Raw genomic sequence first — 26,415 nt, 5'->3', positions numbered from 1 at the left:
GGCACTAAGTAAATGTTAAGTAATAATTGGGGGGGGGAGGCTGATTATATTAATATAATATAGTATAGTATATAAGGTTATATTTACATGTAGAATTATTCTTGAGAAACATGTCTGAGGTAGAGACTTACAAATAGGATTTGTCAGCTGTCTTCAGCCTTAGTCGTGGTTCTTCCTTTCCCTTCTCTCCTACTAATCCCAGTTTTGTCTCATGTTTGCAATGGACACATGTAGATAAACACTATAACGTGCTCTCTTTGTCCTCTCCCCCACCAGGGGCAGTGATTGGTGATGGACAGTCTGCCGTGGCCAGTAACATTGCCAATACTACCTACCGGCTCCAGTGGTGGGACTTCACTAAGTTTGACCTCCCAGAAATCAGTAATGGTAAGCCATGGTAGAACTGGGGGTGCTGATGGAAGGGCTATCTCTTACTGGTGAGCCAGAGCTCAGAAACCCATGTAGCATCAGATTTTTCATCATCTCGTTGGGCAGCTGACTGCCCTGTGCCATTTCTGCCGCTCTTCTCCAACTCTCATCAAGCAATTCAGCAGACGTGTCTTGAGTATCCCCCTAAGCAGCAAACCATGCCAGGTGCAGTGCTCGGAACAGTGCTAATGTGGACACCAAAATGAAGATGTCTGCCCCAGGAGTAGTTCATTGTTCCAAGCCTGAAAGTTTGGGTGGAACTGAGAGGAAGAGAAAGGAGTGTAGAAAGTGAGAGCCAGACCCTTGCAGAAAGACTACAGTGATGTTAAACTCATTGATTAATCCATATCTGAATGGAATGAATGAAATGAGTGGCCCGATTGAGGTGTGATTCACAAACATGTCTGTTTGACGGTCCATTTTCCCAGCTTCTGTGGGGAGTCTGTAATCCCATTCCCAGTTGCTCAGTTGGAATTGCAATATTTTAGGCATCTCATTTCACTTTCTAATGATGGGCTCTCACGCATTCCTGGGACGTGGCAGTTCAGCCTCTGCTTGAACACTTCAGGTGATAGGTCACATTGTCTGATGAGTTGGCCTAATCCATCACTGCTAAATTCCTATTCAGATATTCTATCTTATACCCAGCCACCATTTCCCTTGCTGTCACTTCCTCTCATTGGTCTTAGTTCTCCTGCCTCTGAATCTCCATTGAGAATGTCTAATGATGCCTCTTCTAAGTGACAGATTTTTCTCAGGCCACTGTTGAGGTTACAGTCTCTTAAAAGTCCTTGATAATTGTTAATAAACCAAGACTCTACTACCATCCTGTACTTACTTGTGCAGTTTGAATGTTTTAAAAACCACCAAAGGTTTGTATTTGTTTCTGTTAAGTTTTACCTTAATAGTGTCAATTGCACTTCTTAGTTCCTGCCTCTCAACATCTTTTTGAACTTTGATTCAGTCCTTTTTTCTCAATCTTATACCATCTACTAATTTGATAAACATACTTTCTTTGCCCTACTTTGGATTGCTAGCAAAGTTGGTGCATCAGTCAGGACATTGCACCAAGCCTTGTTGTGGTATGTTCCTGTGGACTTCCTCTGTGTTGATTTTGGTTCATGAATTTGCACCTAGGCTTGGTTGTTCACATGTGAAGCCCATATTTTTCTGTCTTGTCTACAGGGTATTATAACAGTTTGTCAGATACCTTAAAATAATCAAGATAGTCTCTGTGGCATTTCCCAGTATGCCAATCTTAACACCCTTATCAGACCATGAAAATGAGGTTGAATTTTTTATGTCCTGGTCTTAGTGAAACCTCAGAAGTAATAATTTATTTCTAAGTGCTTTTAAGCCATATGTTCAATAATTTTTTTCTCTAACTCTGCTAGAAATCAAATGCAGTCTACCTTTTCCCTTGTTAAATACCAAGTTTGCTTGTTTATCTCTAGATTTTTGGCCCAGATCTTGCTTGCTATAATTTTTTCCAGTTATTTTGTTTTTTAAAAAATTTTATTTGCTTTTTAAAGTTATAATCTGAAATGCATTCACCATTCAAAGATTTTTAAAATATAAAAGGATATGCAGTGAAAAGTTTCCCAACCTTCCCAGTTACCTACCACGCCACCCATAGGCAATTAACAGTTTCTTGTATATCTTTTCAGGGATATTGTATGCATATAAAAGCACATGTAAATGTATGTTTTTCCACCTCTGTTTAACCCAAATGTTAGCATGTTATACCTATTCTTCTTTCTGCCCTTTACTTTCTTTACTGTATAATGTATCTTGGTGATCTTTCCATCTCAGTATGTAAAGAGTTTACTCATTTTTAATGGCTGCCTAGTATTCCACTATCCAAATGGAATCTCTAGATTACATTTTTTAAGTAGTTCTATTGAGGGACTTTTTCTTTTTAAACCATTTTTAAATAATTGAAGTGTGGTTAATTTACAATGTTGTGCTAGTTTCAGGTGTACAACAAAGTAATTCAGTTTTATACACATACTTTTTCAGATTCTTTCCCATTATAGGTTGCTGAGGAATTTTTAGGTTGTTTTCAGTATTTTGCTGACAAACTGTGCTGCAGGTTGTCATTTGGCACATGTGGAAGTATATCTATAGGATAAATTCCTAGAAATGGAATTGTAGGGAGAAAGAATATGTACATTCATGATTTTGGTAGAGGTTATACCAATTTATACTCTTGCCTATGGTTTATGAAAATGTGTGTTTCCCTAAACTCTTGCTTATGGTATCATATTTTGGGGTATTTGCAAATCTGATGGTGGAAAATAGTATGTAAGTATTTTAAATTTGTATTTCTCATATTGTAAACCAGGTTGTATGGCTCTTCTTACGTTTAGCTATGTGTGTTGCCTTTTCCTGACCTGTCCATGTGCTTTACCTAATTTTTTACTGGCCTTTTCCTTATCAGTTCTACAAGAACTCTTTATAAATCAGAAAATGAATTTATAATAGGAGTTTCCTGGTTGTCATTTGTCTTTTGACTTTGCTGAAGGTTATTTTTGTCATAGAACTTATTTTAAGTAGTCAGAATTATCCAGCTTTCCTTTTATGGTTCCTAAATTTTGTGTCATCATCAGGAAGATCAGTTAGTACTTTCATATTTTCATTTTTCTACCTTTAAATCTTTGATTCACCAGAAATTTAGCCTAATCCCAAATAAGCAGCGTATGCTCCAACTTTTCCCCTATGTGGCTATTCATTTGTCCCAACCAGTTTATTAAGTGATTCATTTGTCCCCATTGATTTGGGATGTGACTTTTATCCTCTTAATTTCCTGTGTGTATTTAGGTGTATTTTTTTTTTTGTCTATTCTGTCCCTGAGATTATTCATGTGACAATACCACATGGGTTTAAGTTTGAGGCTCTGCGTTTTAGAATCTGGTAGGACTAGTCGCCTCTTGTGTTTGTTTTTGCTTTAATCCAAAATTTCCTGCTCACTTGAACATTTTGTTGTTTTTCTGTATGGACTTTAAAACTACCTTGCCTCTTCCCTTCTCCTCCCTGAAAAAAATCCTGTTAGTGTAATGAATGTGATCGCATTGAATATAACTCAAGTAGACTCAATATTTTTATATCTGTTTATGTAATGACATGGTATGATTTTCAGTTTCTCCAAGTCTCTCGTGTTCTTAGGAATGTTTTAGAGTTTTCTTCATGTAATCTTATACATTTTTAAAGTTTATTGTTAGAAGCTTTTTAAAAATTCTACTATCTTACTGAATTTATTTACTAATTATAGTCGATAGCTAAATCTCATAGGTTCTAGGTATGTTATCTATAAATAGTAATAATTTTATTTCCTCCATTTCGAGTTTTACACCTGTGGTTTCATTTTCTTGTTTAAATGCAATGGCTGCTACCATCAGAACAATGTTAAATAATAATGGGCATCCTCATATTGTTCCAGATTTCAGTAGGAAAACTCTTAGCTTTTTCTCATTAAGTGTATTGTTGACTTTTGGGTTGAACTAGTTTATTGTTTTAAGGAAGTTATCTATTTGTATTGTGAGTTTTTTATCAAGAATGCATCTTAAACTGAGTCAGGCCTTATCAGCATACATGAAGATGATCATATGTTTTTTCTCTCCTCTGAGCTAATAATATGATCATTATGTTGATAGATTCTGTAATATTGACACCCATCCTTACATTCCTTGAATAAATCCCACCTGGTTCATGATGTATTCTTTTTTTTTTTTTTTTTAATTGACATATAGTCAATTTACAATGTTGTGTTAGTTTCTGGTGTACAGCTTAGGGATTCAGTTTGTGTGTGTGTGTGTGTGTGTGTATTCCTTTTCCTATTCCTTCTCATTATAGGCTATTGCAAGATATTAAATGTAGTTCCCAGTAGGAAGGACCTTGTGGAGTTTATCTATTTTATGTGTAGTAGTTAGTATCTGCACATCCTGAACTCCCATTTTATCCTTCCCTAACCCCTGTTCCCCCTGGTAACCATAAGTTTATTTTCTATGTCTGTTAGTCTGTTTCTGTTTTATAAATAAATTCTTTTGTTTTGTAGATTCCACATGTAAGTGATATCATATGCCATTTTTCTTTCTCTTTCTGATTTACTTCACTTGGTATGATAATCTCTAGGTCAATCCATGCATGGTATATTCTTTAGCATTAAATTCTTTCCATATAACTTGCTAATAATTGAGTTTTTTCCTTGATATTTGTGAGATAGATCTGTTTTTTACTTTTTTATAAAATCTATGAGTTTTGGTATCAGTGTTATGCTTGTGTTACAAATATAATTTGCAGGTTTTTTCTTCTTTTTCTTTGTCTTGATTACTTCATTTCTCTATATCTTAGTTTCCTTGACTATAAAGTGAGGGTTACAGTAGTGTCAACCTCATAGGGTTGTTATGAGAATTAAGTTAGTTAATACATTTCAACCACTCTGAATAGTACCTGGCACTACTATAGTAAATGATCAATAAGTGCTCTTTTTATTAGGTCTTTTTCTTAGAAACTGTACCATGATTCTTTAAGAGTATGGCCATAATTGTAAAGTCACAGCTGCCCCTGTTTCCAGTACTCTGAGAGATGCATTTTCCATCTCTGGAGAGTGATGTTCATGTAAAGAAGATAGTTCTCTCTTAACCTGTTGCCTCACCTGTAATTGGCTTCTGATCCTTCTGATGTTGTTTGTCCCCAATTGGAGATAATTTTCTTTGATAGGAAAACAAATTGTTCAGAAGAATACAGGCATTGGATATGCTGCTAGCATAGCAGAGACAGTCTTTTTGGTTGTCCTTAACATTCTTTGTACAAACCTCAGCTTGCTCTGTCTACAACTTCCTGTCGTCTACAACTTCCTGTCATTCTCCATGTTCCTTCTTACATCCTTTGATCATGGCTCTTGTAAAACCTGAGCTGATCAGAGGGTGTCACGTGCAACCAGATTGACTCATTTAATTCGGCTCACCTTTCTCCCTCACTCAAATCCTGTGTGGTGTTAGAATTCTGCTTTTTAAAATTGCCCTGTTTTTCATAGAGTTTTGGCCTTGGGAAAACCCTGTTTTCTAGTTCAGAGCACATATATCTGATGATGGCCAGTGTTCTTCCCATGGTTCTTCCCTCTAGAATGACAGTCACTTTTACCTGAGCTTCCTGTCACTGGCTCTAACTATTCCTGGTTTTTCTGAATAGAGTCTAGTTAACAGTTTTGATAGATTCAGCTGTTGGCAGAGTTAAGTTAGGAGTCTGTTTTGTAGTAGGATTCGTTTCTGAACCTTATGTACTTCCCAGTGGAGGGCAGCGTTTTGACTTTGGCACAAACCATGCCCGGAAACCACTGGTCCTAAGTTTTACTCATGTGTTCAGCAGCTACCATGTTGCTGATCATCTGACTTATCTGAATTGGATTTAACCCTTCTCTGGAATTAGGCTAAAGATCTGCCACCTGTTTCTCTCCACTGAGATGCACTGAGATTACTGTCTGTAAAGAGTTAAGACATTTGTGAATAAGGCCTTATATACATAGATAATTTTGAAATCACTTTCATGAAAGAAAAAAAAAAAGTAGCTCATTAGATTCACTGTGGTTTTAAGAGTAAACTCTTACTGGGTGAATAGCATTGGTCACCAGGGTGCCCTGCCAAAAGGGGCCTTAAGAAACCCAGCAGCTGAGCGGTGTGGGGCAGACCCACCACAGAGGATATAGTGAGTGATTGTGCCGCTGGGGAGTACTTGCTTAGTGTCATCTGGAGCTCTGTGCAGGAGGTCTTATTCTGAAATCTGAGGGCTCAGAGATAGCCAAAAGGAAATTTTCTTGCTGATTTAAACCCCTTGGGGTTTTCCCAATCAGCATCTAATGCATTTGCAAAAGCACTGCAACTGCTAATTGCTCCCATGGCCTCATCTGGCCAGCCAGCAACAGGCTACAAATCGATCTTTGTACAAGGTGTTTGTTTATAATTTATGGAGCTGATAGGAAGGCAGAGCCATCTGCTCCTCCAGGCATCTGTATGTTTTACCCCTCCCATTCCCTGCTAGGGCATTTTCACTTGGAAATCATTTATAATTAGGAGGAGATTACATTGCAGAGTCTGGAACATGGCTTCCTGCTGTCTTCTGCATCGTTTTTGCTCCCCCTGGAGCTCCCCCCTGAAGCTCTTAAGCAGTTTGATTTGAAAAATCCTTTCTTTCCTAGCCTTTATTTCCATTCTCAGCTGCCCAGCTAACTGCTCCATCATCATTCCCCGTATATGTTTTGCCTTTAAGTGCAGGAGGGCATTTTGCTGGCTCTCCAGCTCAGGGATCAAGAACTGTTTGGTAAGGCAGCACTTTTCAACTGTGGTCCTAGACCAGCAGGATCAGTGACACCTGGGAACTTGTTAGACATGCAAATTCTCAGGCCTCACTCCAGCGTTCTGTGTTTTAAGCCCTCTAGGTGATTCTGATGCGTGCTCACGCTTGAGAACCACTGCGGTAAGGCGAGGCAGGGAGCAGAACAAAGATTTCTAGTGGTGTGTGGGTTGCCGGTGTCTTAGGCTGTATTTCACTTTGCCTTTTTCTCTACATGCTTATGTTATTGTTGAGTCCAGAAAGGATGAACTGTCTTTGTCATTAGGGCATTACTTTCCTATGGCCTCAGAAATCGAGTAGCAGAGGTCCAGGAAATCTCTCCCTGTGTAAATTAACTCACCAAGATTTCAGCCTTATGAGAAGAAGCTGCACGAACAAATTGAAGCAGCGAACACTCACTGTTGTAGCCGAGCATTTCCATTTCCATGTGGGAAATTAATAGACAACAAGCAGCAAATGTAAGTTTGCTAATTGGAGCTTTGAAATATTAATGAAACTGTAAACATACCACCCAGTGCTCGCTGAAGCTACCAGATCACTCTGTGCCTACCACATCCCCTTCATTAGGGTAGAAGTGAAACCCTAGATCCCTAGCTGTACAGGTCCTGAAACGGCACATGCTGCTGGAGAAGCTCTGCTTTAATTTTCACAATTCTCTTTTCATTTGTTATTTGCACCTCCCTCTCTGAGCTCACTGCAGGAACTGAGAGCAGTTGTGAAACTGGGTGGAGTTGAGGGGAGGGGACAAAATTTGGGAGATGGCCATTGACTTGGAATCATCATAATATAGTACAAACACAAATGCAGTGGCTTGGATTTGAGGCTGACAAAATGCTTTTTGTCTATATGCCCAGTTTTTCAAGGGCTTAGAGCCAAGCTTCCCAGAAGAAGGAAGACCTTCCTTGTACTTTACTCCCCACCCTCAACCCCCGTAGAGATTAATCTGGCAGTAGGTAGTTCAGTGCTTTTTAATGTTGGTGGTGAGTTTTAAGGGTCATTGTAGGCTTCTGTATGTCTGACTGAATTGCGTGTTCACATACATGAGCTAGATCTCTGTAACAGCAAGAGAGAAAAGCCTACTTTCATAAAATACTCACCAGGCATTTTTGAGATACTAAATGTAAATAAAATGGTAAGCATGCAGAGCTATCTTAAAGCCCACAGAGTCCCATCTCCTTCCCTGTTTATTTTCATGTCCTACTTAATATTTGTGATTTATTTACTTTCTCTCTCCACCTTTGATGGTTACAGTCTAAATTGGCAGTTTCTTTTTATCTTTCTGAGGATTGTGCCAACATCAAGGTTATAAAACCAAGATGGATTCACTCCTAAAGCTCCTCTCGTTGCTTTGGTTCTGTACCCTCAACTGTAATCATGTGTCAGTCCTGGGAAGGAGGAGGAGACTGTCATCTTTTTAGCAACAGGCTTGGGACCTGGAGTAAGGAGCAGACGGTCTTGGTGCTAACTAGATAAATCTAGCCATACAGGCTCGAGCAGATGGTGGGTTGGAAGTTGAGCAGTACAGAGCCCTAATGGTGATAGCAATGAGTATTTGGATGTCATTATTTTATTAGTTAGCAAACAGAACCATCCTTGTGGTCCCTCCACGGTTTAATGTGTAATGGTGCTGTAGGTGTCAGCCCCCGAGGGTTGGCACAATAGCCTAATCAATGTGTTCTGCTGTCTTTTTTGATCTACTCTGTCATCTCTGTGGCTTCATTAACAACACACAGGGAAAGGAGGATGCATATAAAGTTAATAGAAATCACTCTGAGTCCCTGATCCCATAAGCCTCAAGGCCCCCCTAGAAAGCAGTTCTTTGTTTTGTTTTCCTTCAGGCAATTTCCTGGAAAAACTTGCCTTTGACCTTCCCAGTCAGGCCTTTAGGCTTCCTAGAGTAGATCACCTGGAATCTGGTGAAGGCAGTTGAGTTGCCTTGTTTGTTTTAACCATAATGCTTCTGACAGTGGACATCTCAAGTCATCTCCTTCAAATGAGAGAAAGTAAATTAGTCTCTTTGCATGTGCATATGAAATAGATCTAAATGAGTCAGAGCCCAGAGGAGCTTGGTCCCTTTGGATGTTGTGCTGTTCTGTTCATGCCCATGATGTGGGCACTCTGGTTCCAGTCTCCTGTCAAGGGTAGGCCACTTCCTTCTGTCAGGGATTCGCAGAATGGGCCTCGAAGAGGGATTCAAGTGAAAACCAAAACAAAGCATGCAGGCACAGTCCCAGAGCTGGCTAACGTCTCATTAGTCCTGTCATGTGGAACAGATTCTCCCCACGACAGACATTCCCCCACCCCACCCCCCACTCCCTCGTACTGAGCCTGCCTGCTGCCTGGCTGACCCCGTGCTTAACTCTCAGTAACTGCTAAGTGCAGGCTGGGGCTGCACATGGTCATTACTTATAGTAGGGATGAGGCATAGAGCACAGTGAGAAATGAAAATAGTTCCTGCCATCCAGCCAGGGCTGGGCTTTGTTTCTCTTCATCCTCTCTTGTGGAATTAGGGATTAGTGTTAGCAGAGAGCTGTCCAGAAGATTGAAGTCTCCAATTATTCCAGTTCTCTTAACTGAGAAAATAAGATTTCACACAAATCTGTGAAATGGTTTCCCTCTCCAAGGTCACATAGCAAGTGGAGAGTAGGATTTTCACCCCCAAGGAAGTTTTACCTGTATCACCTTTTCCTTGGAATCAGTGTGTTTGCATTTTCATTCATCTCAGTTTTGATCTTTTGGACAATACCTGCTATTGAGTGGCTCTCCAGGAACAATTTTGAATAACTTTTTCCTTCTCTCATCTCTCAAGTGACATTTCCTAAGTGTGCACTGAGACTTAACAGGTGGTTGTAGTTGTGTTGACTATCTGTAGTTTCCTGTTAAAGTGGTAGAAGAGACATATTTTTCTGTGTTTTGTGTTGCTTGTTGAATGACACTTTAGTTTTGTAAGGCAGCCTTTAGCATTTCTAGAGAAGGTTCAGGCCCTTAGGAAGACTCCCAGATTTCTTGACCCAGAATTTTTCATACCATCAACTTCAGGCTTTCTTACCCGTATTTCTTTCTTTGTCTGATGCAGCCTCTGTGAATGTGCTGGTGCAGAACTGCAAGATCTACAATGATGCCAGCTGTGACATTTCTGCAGACGGCCAGCTCCTGGCAGCTTTCATCCCGAGCAGCCAAAGGGGCTTTCCTGATGAAGGCATCCTGGCAGTGTACTCTCTGGCCCCCCATAACCTGGGCGAAATGCTCTACACCAAGCGATTTGGTAAGGGACAAGAAGCCCAGCCTAGTGACAGAGGGACACTAGTACCTTGGTATGGGCATTCCTAGGTGAGGCATAGCTTAGGCAGGAGTAATGGTCGCATTCTGCCCCTGCTTCACTGGGCACAGATCAGAGGAAGGCAGATCACTCTGTCCTGGCTGGTGGCACTGTAGAAGAATTTCACAAGAATAGACCTCCCTACGACAGTGGCATCGCCGGCGTACTCCTGTTGTGATGGGCAGGAGTAAGGGAGGAAGCTTTATTCTTGGTCATGTCTTGAGGAAGTGGGCACACTCATACACTGCAAAGCAGTTTGGCATTGTGTATTAAAAGCCCCCAGAATGTATGTTCTCTTGATCTAGTAATTTCACTTCCAAGGAAATAATCAGAAAACTATACAAGAGTTATATACAGGGATGTTCACAATAGTGTTATCTAGCATAGAGAAAAATGTCCAATTGTAAAGAGTTGCTTTAATAAAAGATGGTGCATTGATAGGACAGGATACCATTTGGCCTTTAAAATGTTCTTACAGAAGAATATTTAATGATGGGAAAACATTCATAATGTATGAAGTGAAAAAAGTAGATTATAAAATAGTACTTACAGTATGATAATTTTTAATGTAATTCTATGATAACACTGGTTAGCAGTTTTTAAGTACTTTCTGTATGTCAGACACTGTACTGAATACTTTACATGCCTTCTCATCGTATTCCTCCATAAATCCTATGAGAGAACCCCAGGATGACAAAAGATGAAGATTGGAGAAAAAGAGAAAAGACTACGAGGGAAAGTTATTTCCTTGTAATAGCAAGAACTCCTAGAAATGTCACTCTGTTCTTTTGGCCCTCAGGTCCCAATGCCATTTCGGTGAGTCTGTCCCCGATGGGTCGGTATGTAATGGTGGGCTTGGCCTCACGAAGGATCCTGCTGCACCCATCCACAGAGCACATGGTGGCCCAGGTCTTCAGGCTGCAACAGGCCCATGGTGGCGAGACCTCCATGAGGGTGAGTGCCATTGTCAAGGCTCCACTGTATGGCAGCTCTCCTAGCCTTGGCAGAGTGATGCAGGACAAGGGTGTGATCTTCCAGCTGGGACCAGAGATTTTATGCTCATAGGCACCAAGGAATACTCCAGTCCAGCCCCTCCATGACCAGCAGGCCTCATTTTTGGAAGCTCTGGACTATTAAAAGGCAGGGGCTTTCTCGTACCCTAGATCATGAACTGGGTCCCCAGAGGCCTGAAAGGATCTTTGGATAAAGGCCAAACAGAATACTTCCTTACCTCAACATTAGACCTTTAGTCTGGAGATACATAAAGAACTCAATGAAATAGTTATGCTTATTTTTTAAAAAAGTTTGAGGAAGCAAGCTATAAAAAGGAGTGGATAGTATACTATGAAGTGTTCTTTTCTGGAGGTTGTAGTCGTGATGGAGGATGAAGACTTTGGACAGCTGCTGTGATTTTAACTGTCCCATCTATTTCTCCAGTGGAGAAACGTTCTATTTAAGACCCTTTCTCTTCTGAAGCCGTCATCTCTTGTATTGCCGCAAAAGCCATTTGGGCATTGTGAGGTTAGTGGCCTTCTGGACTCAACCAGTCTAGTTTCTGACTAAGCTTCCCACATCCCGTGGGGGCTCATTTGGCCAAGGTTTTGTCAAGGGGAGTTGAACATTTGAATAGTTCTCTAATTAGATGGTATTTAAGCTTTGTCTCAAGCTAAGAACCTGTGAATTCCCTTAGCACTTTGTGCTGTGCTGTTTATAGTTTTATGCACTTGTTTATGTGTTGTTTTGTGTTTTCTTTAGCTGTGTGGTGTATACGTTTAATCCACCCAATTAGGTTCACTGTAAGCTCCTTAGGGCCATATTCTCCAGGGCCCCTCATTTAGTACCAGGCGTGTAGATGCTTGTTGAATTCAGCCTGGAATGGGGAGCATTTGTTTTAAAGGAAAAAACTAAAGACAGGACTCATTATGTACAAAGCCATAGAAAGTAGGTGACATAGTGTGTTGCCTCCAGCCTCTTCTCCTTCTCAGGGACCCTCTTTCCAAGTCTACTGAGCCACTTTCCAAGCCTCCTAAATTCCGTAAGGCTCTTGCCAGTACGCCTTTGCCTGGAGTGCCCTCTTCTCCCTGAAACCCAACTGCCTGCAAGCTCTTCCCCTTCCTAAACCTTCTTCAACAGGCTTGTGGAATCTTCCTAAACAGAATTGATCACTCCCTCCTTGTGCCACCCCTGTACCTAGTAAACTCTATGTTAACACTCATCGCGCCAAACATTTATTCCCATGTCATTCTCTTCTCTGGGACTGTGAGCTCTTTGAGGGTAGAGACCATGTCTGTTTCATCTTTATGAAGTCCAGGTGCCTAATAAGGCACATGACACTTAGGGGAAGCTGAGTAAATGAAAAAGAATCTTGAGAAAAGCGTCCTTATTGTTTCTAGGTGGAACTAGCAGAACCAGTGATGGGAGACATGTCCCATCATGACTCTGAAAGGGTAGAAACAAGGCATTCTGTGCTCTTGACATCATAATGACAGGAAAGTTCTGATTCTTTAATTCCGTATGACTGAAATTATTTGACATTGAATGATTGGGAGAGGACTTGCGGGGAGTTCATAAAGCCTATTTCCTTGTCTACATAAAAGAGGATGGAAAGTGAATTTAGTTTAAATATCTTACCTCAAGCAGATTTGGATAGTAAAGTTACCTGGTGTCTGCTTTTCACCACCTAGAATCTTGGTCCTTGCTGTTCTTCCAACCCTTCCTGTCTAATTGTGGAATTATTGTTTCTAATCATCAAGAGACAGAACCTGATTTCGGCAACACTAATGGACATCTCCAGCCTCTTCTGGAAGCGAGGGCTCCTGCCCAACTTTTGGGCACAGCCTACCAGTTCTCCATCCTAGCAAGGTTCCTCATTTTTTCCATAAGTAGCCAGAAACACGTAGCTAAAGGCAAACAGCTCTAGGGCAGAAGCCAAGATGCTGTCACACATGGGGCCATAATGCAGTTGGAGATATGTAATCCACCGCTGTCCTGCTAAGGGGCTCAAGGCGTCTAGCCAGCTGCTGCATGCCTCATGACAAGAGCTGCTTCTCAGGCCTCCTGATGAGGGTTTTTTGATTCTCAGTAGGCACCATCTGCCACTAAGGAGAGGGAGCTGAAGTAACTAGGAAGCTCCCATTTGGCAAGTGTTTCTCTTACACAAGAGACAGGATCCAGGCTTCTCAACAAGATTTTGCTCACCCTTTGTCCACCCAGTCTGACTTTAAACCCCTGCGCTACAGAAGGGTTTCTGGTTTTCTAGGTCTTGGTTGCCCCTTACGTCCAAAGGCACCAAAGCACTCAGCACATGTCCCTGAATTCAGTCATTGGTGGAAGGGAAGACACCAGCTTTTTTGGATAGCTGTGCTGTACCACCGTTTAAGGCAAGAAGTGCATTTTTGTCTGAGAACAGGGAGCGAGGGTTTAATGGGACAGTAGAGCATCTCCCTCTTTGTGCAGGTAAGTATAGGTGGGTTTCTCCATCTGTAATGTCACTGCTCTGTCCTTGAAGGAATGCATTAGCTTCCCTACCCAGAGTCCCTCTTTTCTTTGGTGTTACCTCTTGGAATTCACTGCGGTAATGTTCAGAGAGGTAAAGTTATTGGGCCAACGGACATTCCCAGGAGAGCATCCTCCAGAGCATCAACTTATTTCAATTCCCACAAAGGGACATCTCTCCCCAAGAGATGATCTCTTACATAGTCCCATATGAAAACTCTTGTGAAAATGAATTGCTAATTGCAATTAGCCTTGGCGCATTTATTCTCAGCAGTTCTTCTTACCTCTGGATCAGTACTCCTCAAACCGTGCTCCTTGGATAACCTGCATTAGAATGCATGGGGTCCTTGTTAAAATACAGACTCCATTTCAGACCTAAAATCAGAATAAGAATGGGGCAGGAAGGGACCCAGGTATTTGTATTTGTAAAACAAACTTTCCAGATGATTCTGATACGCACTTGAGTTTGAGAACTGCTGTTCTTAATGACTGCTTTCTTCATTTTAGGTTTCTGCCCTCAGCCTCTTCAGCAAGGCAGAGACAGAGTCTCAGGTTTACTTCTTGTTGTGGTTTTAGTGTGGTGCTTTGATCTTTTGCTAATTTTGTTCCAGGCACAGTGGCATTTATGTTCTGTTTCCTACCAAACTCTTAGCTTTTGGGCTGTCTGTGCTTCACCTCCCATCTTTTCTCAGCTGTTGTTCCTTTCCAGAGTTCTCCCTTGAATATCTCTATGTGCTGAATTCTTTTCTTCCCCAGATATTTCCCTTCTCTGCTTACTGAGGCTAGGCTTAGTCTTCCCAATTTTAGTCTGACTGGCCAGTCAGGAAAAATAAGACTAGTCACATACTTTATCTGCCCCGTTCCTCTGTCCATTTGAGGCTCCTCCAGGCTGGATATGCTACTGTCTATGCCTCAGGGTCTTACTGTCTGACTCCCTCACACTTGAGGCTGTAGGACTTTGTTAATTTCTGTTTTGTTTTTAAGTTAGGCATTTGGAGATTGCTGAGCTGAAGTTTTGCTGAATTCTCAAAACACTAAACTGCCTGTGTTCCCTCTCTGCTTTCATCTTCTAATTGGAACAAGGCTCAGTATTGTAACAGAGAACTGCGATTAATTTTCTAAAATAGTGGCAACTTGCACATTACAATAACTTTGGTTGTAACCAAGTGAAAACATAATAACAAAAATATAAAATTACTGATGAAACCAGAAATAGTCATGTACCAAACTGTTCTTTCAGTTTGTATCAAGAATAAGTACTATTTTACCTATGAATAGGGGCAAAAGTCAGTATAGCAGGGGGGCCAGGCTTGGGGGGAGGCAATGCTAGAGCAGTTTGAGCTCAAAAGCAAGAGTAAGGATTAGTGATTTCTACTCAGGAATTAACAGGTGCTATGCTCTTCCTCCCAGATACATAGACCACCACCACCACCACCACACCACCTAACAGGTGGTGGTGGTGGGGGGGTTGTAGGCATATGTAAGTGGTTTAATAAGAACTGAAAAGGATTCTCACTGCATAATTCCTGCAGATCCTAGAGGCACTGGTTGCTTGAATCTCACCAGTGCTGGTTTGCTTTTCTCTCAGGTCATTTTTTGGGGGCAGAACTGATAGACAAGGGACTTAGGTGGGAGAGGAAAGTCCTAAGACAGAAAGCAGTTTAGTTCTCCTCTCTCTGTGGAACAGCACTGTGCTCTTTAAGGCAAAGCCTTAAATACTTAATGATCAATTTTATTGAAAGCTTTTCTTTTGTGGCCATGTGGTAAAACTGTATTCAATGGTTGAGCGACTGTCACCCAGACAGATTGTTAGTTTGGAGAGGGTGTTAGAAAGAGAGCCTGCCCCTCCCTTCCCCCACCTCTCTCTCTCTCTCTACTCTTCTCCGCCTTCTTCTGTTCTCTCTCATCTCCCTCCCACCCCTTCTTAACCCTAAGAATTCTGCTCTTCAGTGGTGGACTGTCCCCATCTACCTTCTCCCTCTAGAGCTCCAGCTCTAAAGATATGCATCCCCCTCATCCTCAGCAGGTCCTAGGCATCAGGTTTTTAACAGATCTACAACCTACTCATATCTAACTGGGCAGTAGTTCTCAATCACCATCCTGGTTTTACCAGCTCTCCACATGAGTCTGCACGCTGAGTCAAGATTGAGAGCTAATCGACTACATGGGAATTCTAATTAGACCTGACCTGTCAATATAGCTGTGTCCTTTTCTCTTTGCTCTCACCTTGTCTCTTACTGTCTCTGGAACCTCATCCGGTTTACTTCTATGGCTTCTTTAACCAAATCTTTCAGATACTTCCCAGAAGTTGAGAAATTGATGAGTACCTCCTGTCCTCAGCATTTCTGGATCATGCTAGCATCCTACTGATGGTACTTTAAGGACTAATGCTATGGGGCCTTTTTTCAATTCTAATTAAAAGTCTTACCTGCCCACAGATGACTTTACTCAGTCTCTTAAATATGAGCCCATGCCTGTTGGCCTGCGTGCTAAAATACAGAGATTCTTAGGCTTAAAAAATGGGACGCAATATCTTGATCTTGTGTTATAAAGAAACATTAGTTGGCTTCCTTTATTTCATACCATTTCATTGCCATCTTCACAGGGCAGCCTAGTGATGACTGTCATTATAAGTTCATTAAAATGGACCACAGAAAAGGCTTGGTATCCAGAGCAGTCAAGTTAATCATAACTAAATTGTAGCTTTAGACCCTGGGTCAGGTGGGCGTCCACTGCTGTCAGCACTGACCAGCATTATGTAACTAACATGCATAGGTTCTTTTGGCCTGTCCTAGCTCCATTCTTCAATATATTATCTTCACTATGGCTTCCTCCCTGCCCTAAATTTAGTGTGTGATGAAGTCCAATCATCTGTATTTCCCTAGATTCTAAAAGTCTGATTTTCAAAAGTAACCTGGAACTCTATTTCCATCCAGAGTATTCTCCAGAAAATCTGAGGGAACTGAGCCTCTTCTTAATTGTGTCTGGCCTCGGGAGTGGCAAAAACCAAAAATAAAGATATTTTATTTTTGTATCCTGGAAGGGTACTATTTCTTCAAGGGGAGACTGGGATAAAAGAGAGACAGCTTTGTTGTCAGAAATGATTTACTCCTTCCTAAGATTTTGTCCTCATTAATTTTCTTAAAGCTGCCTGTCAGTTGATTAAAAGCTGCTTCCGCTGCAATTATCTTAAAGTTGACTTCTGAGATGTGGTACAAAGCATCTATCCTCAAAGTTCCTTTCTTCAGGATGCTGTAGAAAAGGGGGAGGGGGTATGGGAGAAGTCAGCGGTGTCTCTGATGCGATTTGTCAGAGAAGGGAGGGGGCAAGATAAAAAATTAAAAATAACATTAGAGCTGCAATCAAAGCCAATAGTTTAGGCGAATTTTTCCATGACAGATTTCTCCAGCTCTGACGGTTTCTTTCCTCCACGGCTTCTTAGTAGATGCAGTCTATGCTGCGTTTTATTTTTTCACTTAGCAAAATTTTATTGAGGCCCTACCATGGGCCAGGTACTTTGCTAGGTCTGGGAATACAGTGAACAAAGTGAATCTGTTCCCTGCTCTCCTGTTGCCTACCTGCTAGACTACTGGCTTCTTGACTGGTCATTCCACTTGCTGTATCCTTCACTGTGCTTGGCACACAGGAGGCACTCAGCATTCACTCCAAGAGCATGTGTTGCTCTGAACTCGTGTGTGCTGTGTATTTCCTGCACATACATGAACATACACCCCCTACTCACCAGCACCATCAGTGTGCCTAGCATGTGACCCAGTAAATGGTAATTGAACATAAGCATTAGATATAATCTCTTATGAAAATCAAGTGTCTTGCTCATTTCCACAGTTCTGCCCAATATCAGTGAGTTTCTCAAGGTTCTAGTACCAGCACTGAAACATGGTGAAAGATTCCCAGTGGATGTTTCAAAAATAAAAGGCAAAACATTTTGTTTTTTAAGAATTGGTAGGAGAACCAACTTTTGCATTTGTAGGAGCTGAAAATATTTTAATGTAACCCCCATCCTGAACTTTCTTCTTTTAAAAAATGTGAATCAACTAAAATACTTGAATATATTGAAAGACTCCCTTATCCAAGCTGAATATCTCACACAACTACTCATTTGGCCATTTCCTTTGTGATTTAGAAAGTTGTGCACAGAGGTGTGGGCACAGGAGGAAGTAATTATTTTAATTTCTGGGAGTTCCAGGAGCATTGAGTGCCTCGGTATTTGATTTAGCACAGTAGATCCCTAAACTGAAGTAATCTCTGTTCTTCGATCCTAATGACCAGAGGTGGCCTTTGGAAAGCATCAGGCAGATTGAAAAATGAAATTCTTGTTTTCTGGCTGTCCTTGGGATCTCTTTGAGAACAGGTGAGTGAGACAGTCTTTAGGTCTCAACAAATCACAGGAGATGGGCTGGAAACAACTTTGAAGCAGCAGGTTATCAATAGCAGCAGAAGGCAACAAGTTCCCAAGAGTTAACAAAAGGATCTGTTTATGCTGCTTTTCTGTTGGGGGAGCTTTGGTTTGAACAAGGCAAGGGTGATCTAGGCAGATTTGTTCCTAATTCAACTGAGTAAAGAGAGTTAAGTGACTCGGTATTCTGATTTTTGTTTTTAAATAACCACTTTAAAATCAACATCCTGTGAGTTCTAAACTCCAAAGGCTTGGAGACAATAAAGGAAGTCAGAGTTTCTGAAAAACAATCGGATTTTCCTAGGGGTGAAACTCCAATAATTCATCAATCTTAGGAAATCAACTGCCCCAAAGAAAGAAAAGATGGCTGTCGTATCCCTACCCGCGTCTGCTTTGGGATGTGTATGTTTCTCAGCCTGTGACAAGTTGTGTAACCATCCATTTCCAATGGAAAGGTCAGCTGTCTCATAGCATCTGCTTTCCATTGATTTTTCCCTCTTCCCAGAGAGTTAATTCTCCTAGTAACCCTCTCTAAAAGCTTAAAGCCTCCCTTGGCTCCCACAGTTACCCAAAAGGCATTTCTCCTCCTCACAGTTCCTTACTTCCTCAAAGCCCCCGTGGCTTTCACCTTCTCTCATGGCCCTTCCAGCCTCAGTTTCCCATTGCCCCCTTCCTCCAACCAACTTCCATTGTCTCAGTTAAAACAAGGGAGATCTGCTGACCGCACTCGACCTCTTGCCACTGTTGCGAGGTTCCAGCTTTACAGATGATGAGCTTTCCAAATGTAAACAAGATAACTGCAGTTTTTTTTTTTCTTTGAGCTTCTTATCTGGGCTGATCTGAGCAGTGCAGTTTGCTGCTTGGACTAATGGTCTGAGCTTTATTGACATGCAGTAAAAGAGAAAGCATCTTGTTGAGGGCAGCAATACCTTTTTCCTCTAAATTTTAAAAGGATGGAGAGGAAGGTTTCCCACTGAGCTGCTCTGGCTGCCTCTCATTCTTTTCATATCTTTGAACAAGAAACAAGAACCCTTTACTTTTGATCTGGGAACTGTTTTCTTTTGTTCCTACTTCCTATTAGAGAATTTGAGGGATGGAGGGGCAAGTGGTACATGAGATTGTCTTTGACCCCAGAAGTGGAAGAATCATCTTCTCTCTTTCCCTTAGAACTATAAAGATCTTGATGACCTGACTCATTCCCTATTGACATGCTGGGACTACACTGACTCTAAAAACTTTGTTCCTTCTAGCTGATTGATTCCAATTCCCTTCATAAATGTTGGACAGAAATGAGAACAGTCTGCTTGAGGAGGGGGTTTCTGTCAGCATTTGCCATATACCAGGAAACAGCTACAGCTGAGAGGTTGAAACCAGGACTCTGCAGACATGAATCGGCAGCTGGGTTTTATATCCCGCCCCACAAAGGGCCCCCAGGTCCTGATAATTCTCTCCCGGTGTAATAGAACTTGGTGTTGTAGCTTCCTGGGGGTGTCAGTTTTGTCAGAGACAGGGGGGAGTTTTTGGCAGGCCACCCAGCTTTGTCCTTAACATCCCATGGGGAGCTTCAGGTGCCCTGACAAAGGCAGCCTTAAAGGAATGCTCTACTTGAGATATACTTGGCGTATCTTAAAACGAAGGCCAGAGCTTTCCCTTACCATGGTCTCAGATCTTCTTTCTTGTTACAGTGCTGATGGACTTTGGGTTTACAGAGCCAGTCCCCATTGAAATCTGGGAGGAGACTCACAGATCTCCAAGTCACTGGGTTGGAAAGACTGATGGCCGAAACCATACATGATTTGGGAGCAGCCAGAGCTACCCAGCCATCTGTCAGCATTGGGGAACTTGTTGCCCAGGTGTTTTCTCATCTCTCAGGCTGGTTGTGAGGAGTAGTTCCCCTCTGTGAGGTGCTTTAAGAGCTGTTAAACTCTGGCCAGAGAAAGGAATGGAAATTACACCTCTGGGTGGTTTTCAAAATGGGCCAGATTCTCATTCCCCTAAAGGGTCCTTTAGTTTCAGGCATGTGTGAAATAAGGAGTACTGGACCAGATGACCTCTCAGGACCTATAAATCAGTGATTCCTACCCACTCTGCATCCTCTGTGCTCTCATCCCGCCCTCATCTTTTTGCCCTCATCTCCCTCCTTCCCACCCCCACATGAGAGTGTGATAAGCAAGCAAGTGCTTATCAAGAATTCTGGAGGCTGCTGATCTTCACGTGGCATTTTCTGGCTTCCTTCCATGGAGCAGGATTTAGCCTAATACCCAAACATTGGAGGAGATGGGCTCTAGGGAGCTGCCCTTTCAACACTGTTTAAGGGCTTGGGGTGGGGGAGCGGGGAGGGGCTGTCATAGCCAGAGGACAAATCGATGCCCCATAACTCCTGTAGCCATGGAGGTTGTGAATATCTGTGCAGCAAGATCTAGGGGTCTCAACCTTTAATTACTTCTCTCCAATCCCTCTGACCTTGTCTCGTCTAAGCTGGGTCATCCATCACACTGGCCTCTTGTGGGTTTTGTCCCCAGAGCAAGTTCCTGTACTTAGAAACAAATTGATAGTATTTGCTTGTTAATCCCTCTGCAGCAACAGACTATAAAAGGTAAATTGTGACATGTGAGAGGCTTGTTTGCTTCTTTCCTGGTCTGGAGCATTAATAGAAAAGAGTTTTCTTATTCTTAAGAGACCTCCATCAAGAAACTCAGCATAACCTTAAAGCATTTGATTTCCTAACCTTATTGCACCCCTCCCCCCTATTGCACCCCTTCCCCCTTATTGCAAGACCACTTTCTTTGGCCCTTTTGCCCCATTCTCTGCAATTACGAACCATTACAATTTCAGGGGGGACTCTTGTGAAGCCCAGTAGAGCTGCCACAGGTTAAGACTAGGCTCCTCTCATACAACCCACTGAAGTTAACACACATCCCTCTGTGACTCTGGGTGTATCCCCACTTCCATCATCTGACCTTTGGGAGAAGCAAAGTTAAACAGATTAAGTGACCCCAGCCACAACTGTCTGATCACCACTGCTTTGTCCTTTTAGTGTGTATACCAAGGCAGAAACCATTGATTGTCTTCTGGAAAGGTGAAAAGCTCTGTGAGAAAGGATGAAAGCACCACACCCATCCCCCTGTTTGAAGGAAAAGAGTTGATTAGGTGCAAAAGGAAAAGACTGGCATTGCCTTCTCTGTGGACAGTCAGTGAGTGAAGCTAGTGGAGAAGCGTAGCCACGGATTTGTTCCAGGCTCATGCCACATGTGTGTGCAAGGAAGAGATTATCCAAAGGTCAGGGAACCACGTTCTAGATGACTAGTTTAGAAATTCATAAACCCCACTGGGGTCTTTTTCAGCAATCCCCTCAGACTAAAGATTTCAGGCTCCCTGGTTAATTCTTACATTTGGAGTTGAGTCAGTTAGGGAGGGCATAGGAGTTTCTTGGTGCAGCAGCCACAGGGCAGTCAGTCTTATGCCTCAAACCGGAGCCAGTTCCATACCTGCAGAAGACCCATTCAACCTCAGGACCCTAGCAGGGCCGTTCCGGCACTGTGTCATTAGCTGCCCAGGCATGTTTCTGGGCACCACAAAGCTGGAGCATTTTTATAACAGGATTCTCCTTGTATGTGTCAGCACACTGAGAATGCTGCTGCTTCTCCAGTCTAGAGGCTGTCCTGGTTTTACTTTCAGATAGGAACCCATGGCACATGAACAAGTGTTCCCAAAAGCAGGACTTGCACATTACACTTGATTTGTGTAAATGACGTGGACCCCTAGCTCAATATTTACTTTTTTCTTTTTGGTCCCTCATGAGGATAATCAGAAAAATTATTGTACCACCCTAAGTTCATTTTTTAATATTATTTTCTAAATCATGCTTTCATTTTATTCTGGTTTTCTTTCCTTTCATCAACCCATAGGGACAAGCAAAGGCAGATGAGTTCATCCCTTGTTTATAGATTAAAACGTGAAGAGACTAAAAGAGAAAACGTATTGACTAAAATTCCAGTTTATAGATTTTCAGCCTCGTGTCCGTTTCATAGGCGCTGATGACTTTTTTTATTTGTTTTTGTTTGTTTGTTTGTTTGTTTTGAAGCCCCAGACAAAGGTTTCTGTTAATAATAACGACAGTTACCACATTTGAGCTGGTACCATGCCAGGCATTTTATATACTTCTTTTCATCACTCCCATTTTTTGAGTGTTGGTGCTGCCTCTTTTTAAACTGAGATCTAGAGAAAGTGTTATACAGTGATGTCAGGACACAAACCCAGGTCTTTCTAACTCTTAAAGTATGTCTTTCATTCTTCCACTGCCCTGCCTTGTCTCTGACTGAAGTTGCTTCTGGAACATCTTGTTGGTCAGTAGCCAAATACCACCTTCAGCCCAACCTGAGACATAGCTAAACTGCCCCCTGAGAGAATAGTAGCTTTGGAAAGACATAGACTAATGAAAGGTGACTCCCTTTGAGAAGTGGAAATGATCTGTTTAATGGTGATTTATATAAGCTAGAAAGAAATCCTGTACCTCTGTGTTCAAGATTCCTCTCTGCCCTGCTTCTTACATCTCATTGCACCTTTTAGGTTTCCTTAACAATAGCAGTTTGAACATTGCTTTTAATTAGATGAATTAAGAATATTCTTTGATGTTATCACCCCCTTCTGCCCCCCTCTCACCTTCAGTTCCCCACTGCACCATGAGAGCACTATGATTTCCATGGTAACGGACTACCAGTGGAGCTTGGCTCTCACTGGTTTGTGTGGTCAGAGGAAAGTTCTGGGCAGTCCTTCCTGGTGTGCTAGGCTCTGTGTGGGGCCTTCCAGGGGGTTCCTAAAAAGCAGTGAAATGAGAAAAGTTAAAGGCTGTGAGGAGAGCACAGTGGAGCTGCATGCAGAAAAGTCCAAGTGTGCCCCTGATACTTCCTGCCTTCACTTCAAGTAAGAGGGTCCCACCCTCCCCTGTGCTTCCCCAAGTTCTCAAATATATATTAAAAGTCATTCCATTGACAGCCTAACCATCTCCTTTCCTCCCTGTGGCTAGCTTGCTTCAGGTCATAGAAGGGACTTGGTTTCTCCCTGGATTTTGTTGTTCTTGGTAACAGACTATTTCTCCTCCCATTCTCTTTTCTTCCCTCTTTCTCTCCCACCCAGAGAGTTTTCAACGTCCTTTACCCCATGCCTGCTGACCAGCGGAGACATGTCAGCATCAATTCTGCCCGGTGGCTGCCCGAGCCAGGGCTCGGCCTGGCCTATGGTACCAACAAAGGAGACCTGGTGATCTGCCGACCAGAGTGAGTGGCTCAAGGGGGCTGACGGGGTGAGGGGCTCAGGGGGTCATCCAGGCGGAGGACTGGAGTCATCAGCATTCGCCAGTGGATCTGACCAGTGAGGTGGGGTCTTCTGTATGGGAAATCTGAATCCTGCTGAGCCTGCCTCATTCTCAGTGTCATTCCTTAAAAGGGTCCTTTTAACCTACGGGATATTAAGATTAGCTCTGCATTCCAGAAATCTTCAAAAGACTGGTCTGATTATTATGTCTTCTTAAATCTAAGGCAGTCATGTTGTGGGGTTTTTTGCCTCTTTGTTTTCCCTTGTTCTTTGGTTTCCTAGTGATAGTAAAGTTTCCCTGCAGGCAAAAGCATAGATATCAAAGATTGTTTTCTAAATCTTTCTTTGAAAAATTCAACAGGTGGTCTTGCATTTGTGTAAATGCCATAGACATTAACTTAGGAAATAAAATTGGAAATAGAGTATTGCTAAAGCCCTAATTTGTCAAGCCACTGATCTCTGACAGCCTGGCTCTGTCTGTGTCCTGCCTACTTTTCCTTTGGCATGGGGCTCTGGTTCATAATAGTGAAGGCAGATTGAAAAGCTCGATTTAAAATCAAGATGGGTATTAATTGGTCTTGAAGTAGGTGGGTAGGAGGGGACAGGAAGCCAAAGCATCTCTGTCTTAAGTCCTGATGACACCCCTTCCCCTTCCTCTAGCTTTTTGGAGGTTGGAGGTCTATTTAGGCAGTCTTCACTCAAGACCCTGGGAGTCAGCCAAGGTCTGTCATCAATTTCCAGACCCAGCCAGGTGGGGAGTGTGAAACTCTGCACTTCAGTGCAGATCAGGCTGATTGCTGCGTGGGCCACTGCAGGGTTCCAGCCGACTAAATACCACTTCTGCCTCCAGGCTGTCATAATGCCGTCCTTCACTTGGTATGGAGTCTTCTCCGAGGGTGTTCTGCAAATCACAGAGCATGCATGGTGTGACTGGTCTGGTAGGGTCTCTTTGATAGGGCCCTTGGTGATTTTTCCCAAAGTATGTATTTGGGTCAGTTTTTGTGGCTTGGTAGGTGACTGGTGTTTGAGCCCTTGTCAGCTGAGCTAGGTCGATGGCCCAAGAGAAGGAAAACCTGGTTCTGAGGGCAGCTTTTTCATCCCACCTTGAATTTTCAGAGCCCCTTCCAAAGATTTGAGGCTGCTCCCTGAGCCTGACCTAGTCAAGCAGCTCTTGCTGCTGGGAGTCTGCTTGGTTCTGCCGGCCGCACTCGTTTCAGTCTCCGTCCACAGAGCCGCTTTCACTAGCTCTTTGTGCCTTTCCAGAACACAGCCTGCTTCTTTCATGGCTGTTCACTGTTAGTCCAGATGCCTGATCTGTCCGTTGCTGCCCTTCCCCCTGGCCTGTCCATAGTCCCAGGGTCAGTCTGCCCTGAAATATTTCTTTTTCCCCAAAGCACATTAGACTGATTGTCTTATCTCTTCCTCTTTTCTTAGGAATACATAAGAGGAATCTAACAGGCATCTTCTCCAAAACTAGGAGAGAATTCTGGATAATTTTACTTATGTCATAATTTTACTCTTACCAACACTGTAGTTATAGACTTCTTCTTTCCCTGTTTTTCCAAGACATCCTTCCTCAGCACTGTTGTCTCGTCTGTGGCTCCAGCCACTAACCTTTGTTCCAACCAAACTCACAGCCCCCTCCCCTGGAGAATCTCTACTCATAGTTTGTCGTGGGCCCACAAAGGCTTTTATGTCTAAAACCCCAGCCTACATACTTGGTGTGAGTCACAGACACCTCAGCCAAACATGAAGCTGGCTTTGGCCTCTCTTTTCTCCCCATATGTTGTCTTCAGCATCCAGAGTCTCAGCAGGCTGGAGCCATCTTGGGCTGCCTGGGGAGCTCTCTTCCCCACCAGCAACTCAAGGCTCTTCCATGATGAGATAGCACGAGTGTCTGACACAGTGCACAGCATCCCATCACAGACCAAGTTGTGTTGGACTCAGAGGGAGTGACTTGAGCCTGCCTTTTAGATGTTGCTGTTTTTCCTGATTTCTTGGGTTGTGTTAACAAATGCCTCAGACGTTAGGGCCAGTATCTAAGGGTACCATATAAATTAAGATGGACATGACTTTGTCCCAAGTTGTTCAAAGCTTCTCTAGTTCTCAGGCCCCTTCATACCTATACAGTTTTTTTGTTTGTTTTTTTTTTTTTCCTTTAGGCAGGAAATACTAGAACAATATTCAGGTAAGTAAGCTAAGACTCACCCAAGGCCTCCCAGCAGATCAGTGACAGAATTAGCTTCCTAACTTTCTGATTGGTAGTTCTTTCCTCCAGCAGGTTCTGAAACCTTTTTTTTTTTTTCAGTCAAAAACCCCTTTAAAATTCCAATGAAAGCAACATACTCTCTTCCACAGAAAAACATACCACAAGAGCACGCATGTAATTTTGTAACTCTTTTAAGACCTCAGGTGAAGAACACGGTTCTAGATCGCTCTGAGCCGTTTAAGGGTCAGGTGATTGATGCAGTGGGAAAAGAGACAGGATAAGAATGAATGTTTACATATTTCAAACAATCTGTGATTGGTCTCTGGCCTAGAATGAGGAGGACAAATAAACAGGGAAGTAGAAGCTCAGGGTTGTGGTCTCTTAAGTAATCAGCTGCTTGAGGCCTGCTGCCTGGCCCCCTGTGTGTGATGCGGCTCCCTGGCACACCCGATCCCAAGGGCACGCAAGCCAGCTGGGATGAGATTACAGCCCTCCCTCCAGAACAGGTGGTTGTCTGCCTTTGTCTCAGGCACAGGCAGCTGCACCACATTTTGTGCTTTCAGTCCTCTTCTTGATTTCTCCTCCATTGTCTTAGCCTCGGCACTGTCTCCAAGCACAAAGACAGAAGTAATAGGCTCCTTGGGCATCTCTTGATGGTACTAAAACCTCATTTGACAGTAGAAAAAGGCCTCAGGAAACACTCCGTTTCTCCAGGCAAATTCTTAGGATAGGTAAAGAGATGAACCACTAGCTCTTCAGCCCCTGTACAAAGCCAGTACAGTAGATGATGGCCCAGCCACCCACCCTTCCTAGCAGAAAGGTGCTCCTTTCTCCTTTGCTTTACTTCCTAACCTGCCACTCCTTCCAAGCTGCTACAGTGCCTCT

At 42.7% G+C, this 26,415-nt stretch overlaps 1 protein-coding gene across 8 annotated transcripts in view; it reads left to right on the top strand.

Annotated features, from left to right (window-relative positions):
• Nucleotides 1–26,415, top strand: part of AMBRA1 (autophagy and beclin 1 regulator 1) — a 152,496-nt gene that overhangs the window by 113,065 nt on the left and 13,016 nt on the right. For all 8 annotated transcript variants that reach the window (XR_004323179.1, XM_032488551.1, XM_032488552.1 and 5 more), the window contains 4 exons: nucleotides 277–387; nucleotides 9,854–10,042; nucleotides 10,896–11,050; nucleotides 23,145–23,284. Coding sequence is in view for 7 of the 8 variants with exons in the window: in XM_032488551.1 (XP_032344442.1) it covers nucleotides 277–387; nucleotides 9,854–10,042; nucleotides 10,896–11,050; nucleotides 23,145–23,284 (595 nt within the window). In the remaining variant the exon portion in view is untranslated. The remainder of the gene's footprint in view (nucleotides 1–276; nucleotides 388–9,853; nucleotides 10,043–10,895; nucleotides 11,051–23,144; nucleotides 23,285–26,415) is intronic.

Source organism: Camelus ferus, chromosome 10, assembly GCF_009834535.1.
Source record: "Camelus ferus isolate YT-003-E chromosome 10, BCGSAC_Cfer_1.0, whole genome shotgun sequence".
Classification (NCBI taxonomy): domain Eukaryota; kingdom Metazoa; phylum Chordata; class Mammalia; order Artiodactyla; family Camelidae; genus Camelus; species Camelus ferus.
Note: the sequence above shows the minus strand (reverse complement) of the source record. Positions and strands in the feature narration are given on the sequence as shown.